The sequence below is a fragment of the Nipponia nippon genome, unplaced genomic scaffold (assembly GCF_047370975.1).
Source record: "Nipponia nippon isolate SJK-2023a ecotype South Korea unplaced genomic scaffold, ASM4737097v1 scaffold_2, whole genome shotgun sequence".
NCBI classification, from domain to species: domain Eukaryota; kingdom Metazoa; phylum Chordata; class Aves; order Pelecaniformes; family Threskiornithidae; genus Nipponia; species Nipponia nippon.
In genome coordinates this window covers 111,292,518-111,304,866 of record NW_028262336.1, presented here as the reverse complement: position 1 = coordinate 111,304,866, position 12,349 = coordinate 111,292,518, and the positions used below count along the sequence as shown (strand labels likewise).

Sequence of the window (12,349 nt, the reverse complement as noted above, 5' to 3'; positions counted from 1 at the left end):
AAACCTTTATGGACAGAAGCATGGCTGCTGGTAGGCAGCTTGTGCTGGCAGATGCGAGCTCAGACACAGTGGGGTTGCTCTTCCTATAATGATTTCATGTCCAGGGAGGGCATGCTTAAAGCTTGACAGATGCTGCAAACTTGAAATCTCAAAGGAGTGGATATCAGTAAAAGCAAGAGCTGTGGATTTGGCAATGGCAAAAATGGGTGGAGGCCTAATTGGCATCTCATCCTCCTGCAGCTCCTGTCACAAGAGCTCTGTAAACAACGCTGGGATAGCGTAGTGCTGGATCCCAGTCTCGTCCCTCCAGAGGAGGTCCATGATGGTGTGGAGGAGGGTATGGGAGTGGGAAAAGAGGGGCAATGGGGCAAAAGGGAGAAGCAATGAAATCCCTGCTGCACTGTCTCTGGGGATTTTATTGTTGATGCTGAAGTCCTTTGCTTTGTTCAGGAAGCTCTGCTTTTCTGTCGCCTTTATCGGGACGTGGAAGCACCACGGTGTCTGTATCTGTGTAGCTACTGTGGCTTTTGATGATAACACTCCCAAGGGGACCAGGTTCTGCTGGGTCTTGGGAACTTTACAAGCTTTTTGTATGAAAGACACTAATCTTTAAGCACTCTCATAACTGCTCCATGGCAGCAGTACAGAACAGTCACACTTTTTCTTGTTAAGTGGGGATTTATGTATAATCAAAACTTTATGCAAATTAATTAGAAGTTTAGGAGGAGAAACTAAGATGAATACCCCATCTCTGTGAAAGTACAAGGTGACCTCAGGTAGAGAGAATGCAATTGCCCAACTGTGATTTTGCCAGGACACCTTGTCTAATTTCCTTCACCTTATAAAAAGTGCCATGGAATATGAAATGCGTGTGAGTGGCAGCGTGGGTGCCTGGCTATTTGCTTGGTCTCTCTTCTGGCCCTGCAGGGTTTCCAGCTGTCTTTCTGAAGTGCTCATGGAGAAGCACTGACACAAACACACAAAAAAAAGTCTGCTAGTCCTTTTTGCAGACTTTTTTTTCCTTCTTTTTTCCCATGTTCTGTCAAATTATTAAACAAACAGCATTCTGAAAAAAACACTGCTTGGAGAAACCGTTGAAATAAAACTCTGTGACATTCACCAAGTCAGACACTCAATGTGCAGGGCTTGCCTTGCACTGCTGTCTAACTTGGAAAGGAAAGTGGCGCTGCTCAGACACCGGTATTTGGCTTCTGGTTGTTGGCTGGAGGTTGTCCACTCAGCCAGAGACTAACAGGCTTAGCATGGGAGATCAGACAGCACCACGGCAAATGCTAAACTACACCTTTATTTATGACAACTCTGGATGAGTGTTAATTATTAGCTGAACGTAGTATGTTCTAGAGGCTGTTTGCATTACAGCATGGGAAGGGCCAACTGCATGTAAAATGTGTGTTTGTAGGCAGAACGCAAAGAAAACCACCTCAGAAGAGAATAGGGGTGTGTTTTATTGTTTCTCTTCACTACATATGCAGTTTTTATTAATGTCATGTAGCCGTAATGAGGGGTTTGCATGAACTTATTTAGGAGACTATGTATTTAAACATGATTTTATTAAGACAGGGTGGAATAACATGGTGATAACGTGCAGCAGGTACGTAACAAGTGCTGGCTACATCAGATATACTTCTTGTTAATAGTTGTTTGGACTTCTGGATTAGGTGTTTTCTTGTGAAGTGACTCTGTTGAATCAGTGTAGCAGTCTGAAAAAGGGAAAACTATCTGTGGCATAGAACAGAATAGTTTGCTAGACATGAAATGTATTTGTTGTGATTTTAGGAATGATGGTCTGAAGAGGTTTCCTTTTGTCAGGTTACAAAATAAATTGGAGTTTTAGCTCCGTAAGGTTATTAAAAAAAAATATTGATATGTTTTATACAGGACCCTGTCTGTGCTTTCAACTACTAAATGTGTTACAATTCTTTAGAGTCATGAAACCATTCTCTGAGCAGTGTACATGTGTTTTGCCTATTTCCACTTATTTCCAATTAGCTGCTTCACAGGGGTATCTATTTTTAAACAAGCTGCCAAATCTTTCATTGTGACGGCTGTAACTATCTACTTTATTAATTTACAATCTCACATTCAATCAATCTACCTGCAAATAGGATAACATAATTATTTTTCTCCCTGGTTAGATGGTGGAGAATGTAGGAAGGGAAAGGGATTCTGGGCTTGCTAATACTGACCAGGTGTTAGCAGACTTCTGAATTAAATCTGCCTTGGGTTTCCACCCTTGTGATATGTGCATCTTTGCACAATTCAATTATTTCGAATCATAGAATAGAATCATAGAATGGTTTGGGTTGGAAGGGACCTTTAAAGATTATCTAGTCCATCCCCCCTGCAATGAGCAGGGACATCTTCAACTTGATCAGGTTGCTCAGAGCCCCGTCCAGCCTGTCCTTGAATGTTTCCAGGGATGAGGCATCTACTGCCTCTCTGGGCAACCTGGTCCAGTGTTTCACCACCCTCATCATAAAAAATTTCTTCCTTATATCTAGTCTGAATCTACCCTCTTATAGTTTAAAACCATCACCTCTTGGCCTACTGCTACAGGTCCTACTAAAAAGTTTGTCCCCATCTTTCCTATAAGACCCCTTTAAGTATTGAAAGGCTGCAATAAGGTCTCCCCGCAGCCTTCTCTTCTTCAGGCTGAACAACCCCAGCTCTTTCAGCCTTTCCTCATAGCAGAGGTGCTCCATCCCTCTGATCGTTTTTGTGGCCCTCCTCTGGACCCGCTCCAACAGGTCCATGTCCTTCCTGTGCTGGGGACCCCAGAGCTGGACACAGTACTGCAGGTGGGGTCTCACCAGAGCAGAGTAGAGGGGCAGAATCACCTCCCTCGCCCTGCTGGCCACGCTTCTTTTGATGCAGCCCAGGATACGGTTGGCTTTCTGGGCTGCGAGAGCACGTTGCTGGGTCATGTCCAGCTTTTCATCCACCAGTACCCCCAAGTCCTTCTCTGCAGGGCTGCTCTCAGTCCCTTCATCCCCCAGCCTGTATTGATACCAGGGGTTGCCCCAACCCAGGTGCAGGACCTTGCAAGGTCCAATTTGAACATTCTGAGTTAAATAACAGGTTAAAAAAACCCAGGTAAAGTGTGGAAATGTAGTAAAATGAGAATCAATCACTTTGTAGTGGAATAGTCTATGAACAGTCCTCATAGAAAACATGTGGTATGTGGTGCAACATATGATTTATATAATTTTGAGGTCACCTCCTTTTTTGGCCCCTGAATTAAATGATCTGATCAAGGCAGGCAGCCTCCCCTTTCACAGGAATGCAGGTTACTTTCCACAACTGTTCCAATTGGGTATGTTTGGTATTTGTGTCAGCCTTTGACAAAGATGTCTGGTCACATTATGTATGGTGCAAGGAAAAATGATAAAGAAAGTTGCTAGAATAACAGTATGGAAAAATTGCTGTATTCTAGGGCTAAATCTTGTTTTTCAACTGTGCATACAGGGACCTTCTAGAAGTCACAGCCAGAAGGGGAAATGAAAGCCACTTGTGATCAGGGAACACCATCTCCTTCCCATACTGGGAGAGCTGGCTTTCAGCAAGACTTGCCATTCTAAGCTGGTGAGGCAAGAATGTGCTTGTTGGCAGGACGGACCAGCCTCACCCCTGTGTTATGCTAATTTCTGGCTTGAATAAAGGCATGTGTGCTCAAAACGTGAATGTAAGCTAGTGTTAAGTAGTGTTGTGGTAGTACATAGATGACCATCCTAGTGGATGTTGGTTTCTGTGTATCGTGGTACTAGATGAGCCATTATCGTAAGGATCTCCCAGGGCATGGGAAGAAGGATGTACTGGGATTTTTGTCCCCACATTATTTACAGGGCCTGATCCAAAGTCACTGACACCGGTGACTTTTGACCACTCCAGTGGTCTCTGACTACAACGAGAATTTCTAGGTGTCCTAGAAGGAAATGGTTTGATAAATTCATAAAGAAATGATCTCACTTCTCTGAAAGTGTGATTATTAGTGTCCCTACAAATCTGAACCTACATCCCGATTGCTCTGTCAAGTTCATGTTGAAGTATTTGCCTATTGTCTATACATGAATTTCTGAAGGACAAAAGAGATGTAGCTGTGTTGTAAGAGGATGAAAAGTGAAAACAGGATAAGCTTGTAAAATAAAGATTGAATTTGTAAGCTTGAAATCCATTGAACTCACCCAGAGCACAGTGCAATGCAAACCCCCTTATTCAAGGTCTGCTAGTTAAGTGTACCACAGCACTGTCATGATCCATCAAACCTGCCAGATAAAGAGAGGCTATTTTAAAATTTCTCCTTCAGGGCACGGGGAAGTACTGTTCTTGCGAAGACAGAAATTTATGATGATGCTAAAAAAAATGCAGATGAAGTGAATAATTAATGAATTCAAGACAAGACTGAAATATCTTCCTAAAATGTTGCTATTTTTAGCAGGGAGTGCTTCTGCAGTGCTTGTCATGTGATCCTATTGCCTTCTGAGAGCAGGAAAACAATTTGAATTAGTTTCCCTTTCCCCATGGACCTATAGGCCCACCATATAATACCCCTTAGCATCTGCTTCTGCCTTAAAGCAAACAAAGTGATTTTAAACCTCATGCAAAATAAAACACTAAGGAAAGCTCTACTTAAAGATAATCTTTATAGCAGCTGAATAATTTTTATAATAGTTTGGAGGCTGGGGCTGTACAAGGGGGCTACTGCAATGTGTCTAACTTTCAGCTGGTGCTGAGGTCCAGTAATATTCATTACTGCTGCAGGTTCTAGCTGTCAAAGGACATAAAGGCAATTATCAATAGGAGGTTGCAGGATCTGACCCATAGATAGGGATTTAATGTAAACAGATTTGTGCTTCTTTTCCCTATAACCAGTATGGAGTGTTGCTGTGTTTGAGCTACTTTGCACATTAAAAATGTTATAGTCAGAAACACCTCTAAAATAAATTGTTATATACAGCTGGCCTACGCACACACTCGTGTTTTGGCACACACTGCTCAGCTGGACCTGCAGGGAGGGGAGTCTCCTGGTTGAACTGCAGGAGAGGGTGCGAGGGATGGGACTGCCATCTTCTGCTCCACCGCAGGCTGCTCCTGCGACTGTGCAAGCCGCAGCCACCCGGGGCCACATAGGGACACGGCCACTGCTGTAGTGAATACTCAGGTGTTTAACGTCCCACACCTGGTCCTGTGTGCATTTCTCCTTCCTGAAGGGTGAAGAGGTTCCCAATGCCCATCAGAGAGAAAGTCAGAAGCTGCTTGCTTGCCGCCTTTCTTGCCCATTGGAGTTGCCACAGATTGAATTCAGAAGAAACCTCCAAATCCCAAACCTTTAAGCACTGAGGAGGACTCTGGCTTTGCAGCCCAGTACCCAGTTCGTAGGGGTGCAGAGGGGTGCTGGCTTGCTCTCCCCACATGTGCAGGGGTTGGTCTCCCCATGTGGGATGGTTCCTGGGTGACTCCTGTAAGGTGCGTAGGGCTCCTTGGACCTGGCTGGGACCCCGGTCCCCAACCCTGGCTGACTGCGGAGCTCTACCCTGGGAGCAGCATGCTTGCCATGCAAAGCAGCAGCAAAACATCTTGGCTGAAGCACATCACTTTGGGAAAGGGCTGTGAGTTGAGTCCCAAGCAGCAGAGGTGGCCCCATGGGTGCCTGCAACCTCAGGGCAAGCTGCAGGTTTTGGTGATCGTGGGTTTTGGGAAGCTCCTGGATTAAGCCATGGATGGTGGCTTCTTGGGGGGGCACTGGAGCTTGAGCTGTGGGTTCTTGGTTGTGTTCAGGAACACGTTTACAGCTTAGGTGCCGTAAATGCTTTGCTGCATCTGGGCCTTGGTCTCCATTTTCCCTTCTCTGTGTATCTATCTAAAAGGACTGTTTTAAGATTTAATGTCTGTAAAACACATGCACAGAAGTCTGTGTCACGTGGAGCTTTGTAATAATTAGAAATTGATCCTCAGCTGGAAGCTGAGTTTGGTAGATGTGAGTGCTATTCAAGTGAGAACTCTTGTTACAAAAAAATGCATTAAATTATCATTATTATATTTTTTGTGCCAGCTATTTCCAGGCTTATGTTTCCCAGCTTTCCATCAGCTCTGCCATGCTAGAGCTCATCACCTCTTTTCCAGTCTTCTTGCCCAGTCACTTGTGTGAGTCCTCCCTAAAAGGAATCCAGTTATCAGGTGGCTGCTTTTTAAGCAAACCCCATCTGTTTAGACCAAAAGGATGTAGAGGGGCACGCACAGGCTGAATAAGTGGGTGAACTGGAAGGAGTGGGAGTCTGTGGCAGGGGGATCTGATGAATGGTTGATGTCTTCAGTGGGTCCCGTCAGTAGGACAGGACATGAGGACAACCCTAGTAAAGCAAGCCTGGAGGAGTTTCCTCACCTAACTTCATCTCAGCACATGGGGTTTGTGCTCCTGTTTGAAGCTGTCTTGGGTTGTGGTTCTGTGATACAAATAATAAATCAAATGAAGGGTAGTAAATTGTATCTTTTTAAATTAATGAAATGCATCAAGTTCTTCATGCAATGAAAGGACACAGAGATTTTAAGGCTCTAAATTGTGTTATAGTCCTGCAAACCAGTTCTAGTTTTCTTTATTTATCTCTGTTTGTTTGAATGCCTGCACTCACAATTGAAGCAATTAGTTATACAAGTCCAGTAGCATCTTGTGAGCTGCTTGGGAATGATCAGAAATTAAAATACCTGTTTTCAGTTTTGTTGTTGCTGTTTTGATTTGGGCAATGAGGCTTTTGGAGAACCATTTTTGCTTCACATAGAGTTATCCACCCTTGTGACTGCTTAATAAAATACCCAGCCATACAGCTTTACTTAGCTAAAACTGGGACTATTGACATGGTTCATTTTGCAAATTGAGCAAGGAGGTACTGATTTCAAGCCGTGAAAATAGTAATTCTTTTAAAAATAGTTTATTTTTGTGGCTATCTATCTCCTTACTGCTTTTCTTTTCTTTCCATAGGAAAAATTAACCCAGGAGTGTGTATTCAGAGAGCAGTTTGAAGAAAACTGGTATAACACATATTCGTCAAATCTATATAAACACGTGGACACTGGAAGACGATACTACGTTGCGTTAAATAAAGATGGGACTCCAAGAGAAGGGACTAGGACTAAACGGCATCAAAAATTTACACATTTTTTACCTAGACCAGTGGACCCTGAGAAAGTACCGGAACTATATAAGGATATTTTAAGCCAAAGTTGACAAAGACAATTCCTTCACTTGAGCCCTTAAAAAGTAACCACTATAAAGGTTTCATGCGGTGGGTTCTTATTGATTAGCTGTGTCATCACATCAGCTCCACTGTTGCCAAACTTTGTCGCATGCATAATGTATGATGGAGGCTTGGATGGAACATGCTGATTTTGTTCTGCACTTAAAGGTTTGTCCTCCTGGAGGAGAGCCTATGCCCACTCGCTTGATTTAGTACGAGAGGGAGCGCGAGAGAGTGAGTGCGAGAGAGAGAGAGAAAGGGAGAGGATGAATGGGAGTGAGAGCGTGAGAGAGAGGAGCCAAGGGGAGGAGGAGGAAGGCCTGATGCATGCTGGGGAATAGACACGCTTTTAAATTTTTGATCAGTTGTACTTCGTCATATATCAGCATAGCTGCCATACTTTGATTCATCAGGATTTTTGGCTGGTGGCCTGCTCAAGTGTACGCTGCATTTTACAAAGGCATGGAGGGTGCAGTCTTACTTAAACAAGAGACTTTTCAGTTAATCGCTCTCTGGGTCTCACCCTACTGAGTTTAAAGCAAAGACCTCTTAGTAAAAAAAAATAAAAATAAAAAGTTAAATTTATTTATAGAAATTCCAAAGGCAACATTTTATTTATTTTATATATTTATTTATTATATAGAGTTTATTTTTAATGAAATATGTACAGGCCAGATAGGCATTTTGGAAGCTTTAGGCTCTGTAAGCATTAAAATGGCAAAGGCCACTATGAACCTGTGGTAAATTCATGCAAGTAAATATAAAGGTGCATGGATGAAAAAAAAAACCAATAAAAAGGTAATAATAATAATAAATTCTAGTGACCCTCATGTACGAAAGGCGACAATCTCTTTTGTGCCCATATTATTGTACAAGTATGCACACCACTCATGACACTGAGTCCTCACTCTTCTGACTGCTTGTTTCATAGCTTACCCCCAGAGGATTAAAGAGAAAACTGGGTCTTCAACTTTTTTTCTGTGTCTGTAATATTTCCTCTCTGATAAAGTGACTTCTTACATCGTTGTAAACTTCACAGCTGTGGAAAATATAGGGGTTGGAATATATTCTAGTTGTTAAAACCTATTGCAGATTATACCAAAGCTAAATGATAAATATGCTTTTTTTTTTTCCCCTAAAGCAGAATGCCAGAAACAACATAAGTAATATCAACAATTGTACTAATTTTAAGATTCCTCAAATAGCACATAATGGTTTCAGAGGGCAAGAACCAGGTTAACAGGATCACTCTTGTAAACATGTTTATTTGTGCACTTGACTATCTACTATGAAATTATACAAGTTCCATAGGGGTCATTGTAACATCTTTTATGGAAAATTGCTTTCAGTGTGAACTGTCATAGTACATGATATTAGCACCCTTCCTAAAGTAAAACTTGCAAAATGAAACTAATAAATCTCTATCAATAATGACAATGAGGGGGACAGTATTAGACTTGTTTTTTTTTTTTCCTAAAATATGTTCAAATATTCATGAACTGTGAGTGAGCTTACAGTATGTAATATTTAAGGAATTGCAGCATTTTTTGTTAAGCACACAAACATGTTGATAAGCAGTTACCACTTGGGAATTAACCCTTAGGAAGAAGCATTTATTCCCCAGTACCCTGAAGGAAAAAAAAAAGAGAGAAAAATCACGTAAGGTCCATATGACAAATGCATTTTGTAGTTGGTGTATCCCTTAGGATTTGAATCTGGTGCTATTAAGTTGAGTGTAACCTTTGCCATTGGATCTGTCGGGAGCGAGGCTGGTCCTGACACCCCTGGCTGTCCGCAGAGGCACAGAGGCTGAGCGGAGATGTACTTTGGAGGAGCTATACATAAGTTTGTAGGCTATTAGTAATTAAGTAATTTTTGCTCTAAGGCACTCTTGTCCATGTGATATATATTATTTGAAACGTAATTCTGTTTTGGAATAACCTCTGGCTTGGTGTCCTGAACGAATGTGACCTTTCTGTACTTGAACAGGTAGGAGGGGCCACATCTCAACTGGCGATATCAGTAACCTTAAATAAAATGTGACGTTTTATTATAATTGTTCTTGAATGATAAAGATATGTAAATTATGTTAGTTGATTTGTAGGGTACAATTAGACATACTTGTCTAGGGACTGTTATTGCCTGGGAATTTACAGCCTTTGACTGCAGCCCACGCATTTATTTTTAACCCTTTGGAGCTGCTGAGCCCTGCAGGCAGTTTGGCTGCTGTGGGTTAACCAGGTGCTGAATCACTGAATCCAGGCAGTGCAAAGCCATGCGGGACCATAGGACGAGAAAACGAGCTTCTGGGGAGGACTAGGGTTTGTTGCTCAGTGTTAACCAAATCAATTCTACCACAAGGAAGGGAGGTTACAACTCTCTGCTTTTTCAGTAAATCTGACATACTCCGGGAAATTAACTGCAAAGGTTAAAAATACTATGAGTTGAAGCCACAATATTAGGCCACGGTTTCAGTCTTAATGTTAAATCAACTTGGATTTTTAGTCATAGGCAAATCATTACTACTAGTTAATATGTTTTATTTAATTTATTTTTTTGTATTTTTCTAAAGAAAGGATTAAACCCAAGAAAAATGTTATGAGTTTATGGCAGTCCATATAAATAAACTGTAACCAATTTACTCGAATAACCCATAATGGTGTGTAAATACTGACTTTATGTAAATACAAAACCATGTAATTTAACATAGGCATTATTGCGAGACTGGATGGTCCAGGAGCTGGCAGTTTGCCACTCCCTGCGGGTTCACTGGGTCAAATTCAGCCTGTTTTGGGTAGCAAACAACAGATTCTGTTCAGTCACTTGTGTAAAATGAGTTATTTCTGTTTGTTTTCTGGCGGGGGATGGGCAAAACCATTGTCACCTGGGTGCTGCTTAGCTCCTTTGCCAAGGCGTGAAGGGGTATGCATGCCCTCCCACTCCTTACGTGATCCTGCTAAAACAGGGCTGGAGAGAGCTGACATGGCAAAGTGGGGAGGCTTGCAGTGCTGCTCCTCCTGTGCCGTGGACAAACAGAAGTCTTCATTTTCTAGTGCTGTCCATCTGGCACCTTTCTTGAGCACTAAAATTCACTTGAAGAAAAATCTGAGGGAAAAACAAAAGAACAATTGGTGTTATTTACTTGATATTCTGTAATGGTGTGTAAATACATACAGAATTCTGTAATTTGTATAAATACATTGCTATAGAATTTTGAAAATTGGTATTATTTGCTTGATGTCCCTTCAGAGCATTTTCTTATAACCATACACATGTGTAATAATGGGATGGCAAAAAGATGTCCTTTCTTATTCCTAGAAAGGGCGTGAGAAAATTCCAGGAAGACCAAAACAGTCAATATTTTCTACATCTTTTTGCTAAATTGGAAAAAAGCGGGAGGGTATCTTTTCGGCAAGAATTGCATTAGCATTTCACCTGAAGCACGTCTATCTGGGTGAGCAACATGGGCAAAAAGGTGGTGGAGATCCAGAGCAATGTTATTGTATGGGCTGATTTTGGGCTGCATCTACTAACGTGTCAGGCAGCGCTCCCAAACTTAAGTGGAGTGGATGAAACCTAGCAGATCTGGGCAGTGGAGAGAATGGAAAGAGAAAAATCAGAGGCAAATTGTCTTAAATTGTCACCAATCAGTGCAGAACTTTAACGGCCTACAAACTGGAGGGAAAAAAGACACCTTTCCTAAATGACTGGGTGTAACATGTGGAGGCTGGAGATGGGACTCTGTGGTGTAAAAAGTCAAGCATTGCTATTGTCCCCCTGGAAAAAGATAAATGTGTATTTAATAAACACACAAATATGAGGGAGTTGAAGAGTCTGCTCCCAAGGCAGTCTCTAAGTTTCTCTGGAGACAGAATATGGCAGGAGGTAAGAGAAGATGCATCTGCAGCATGTCTTTCAGAGTCCCTTGCATCATCTTCTTAGCTTATGCTCTTCTCTGCATACTCTTCTATCAAATAAAGAAGCAAATATAAGGTCTAGCTCTGTTAGCCATGATTATAGAGGAGTAGAAAGAGGTGGGCTGTGAGTCATGCTGAATACCTTTTTGTGTGAATTCCTGTCCCAGCTAATGAATTCTCACAAGGTCCCTGTGAGGTACATTAGCAAACATTAGCAAACATGGAGACAGGGATATGGCCAACTCCTTACAACTGCGGTTTGTTTTGCAGAAATGCAAGGTTCCGGATTCTTTGAAATTTTGACAAAATCTTGGAAACTCAGCCACTGCTCCTGTAGCTGTGTATGTGTAGGCAGCCGTATTTGGTGGCAGGGAGTCTGGGGGAAGAAGTAACCAACAAAATCGTCCTCAATGTTTTTTTCCACACGGCATACCATTTACCGATCTGAGAATAGAAACCAGAAGACTTCTGTTTTCCAGACTTTTATCTCTGAGAACTGTGAGCTCTCCGTGGGTTTCTCACAGGTCAATTCTGTCCTGCCTTGGTGTTACCTTTCACCTACCATAACACTAAAAAGTAGTTTTGCCATCTGGCCCCTAAATAAGTACCTGTAGTATAACCTTATCTCCTTTTGTCAAGAAGCTGGACTGCCTTGCCCTAGAGTTGCTGCTGAACAGCTTGACATTGTGAAGTGAGCAGGGCATGGCTAATTAGCATCTAAAATTTAGGATTTATAAAATTTAGCCATCAAGGATAAAAAAGGCAGGCAGTGATTAAAAACAAAGAAATGCTATTGCGCAAGGTGTCTTGTCAGCTCAGTTGTGTGCTTGACATGAAGTTTGAAAGCAGAAAATGCTTTTTTTAATGGTCAGGAAATTTAAAATGAGAATAATAATCAAGTTCCACCTGCAAAGAAGTTTATAAAACCCAGTCTTGTTGCCTTTTTCCCCAGTGGCTATGTATCTTCAATAGCTTGTGTGCATTTTCTTCTACCTGATGATATTGGAAAAGACTCTTTTATTTTTCATTCATTACTTCTGAAGTCCAGCTGTCTTTGTATAATTTTTCAGAGCTATTCTGGTCTGAACCCCAGGGCAGGAAAGTCACCATGTGATCCTGGGTTAGGACAGGGGATCACATGCATTACAAAGATGCTGCTGTTGCGCTCAGAGTAGCTGGTAT

The 12,349-nt window shown here is 41.9% G+C and overlaps 1 protein-coding gene across 2 annotated transcripts in view; it reads left to right on the top strand.

Annotated features, from left to right (window-relative positions):
• The window catches only part of FGF9 (fibroblast growth factor 9), a 31,791-nt gene extending 21,425 nt beyond the window's left edge, over positions 1–10,366 (top strand). For both annotated transcript variants that reach the window (XM_087758740.1, XM_009476814.2), the window contains one exon: positions 6,995–10,366. In XM_087758740.1, coding sequence (XP_087614866.1) covers positions 6,995–7,240 — 246 coding nt within the window. In that variant the 3' untranslated portion in view covers positions 7,241–10,366. The remainder of the gene's footprint in view (positions 1–6,994) is intronic.
• Positions 10,367–12,349: the final 1,983 nt, after the last annotated feature.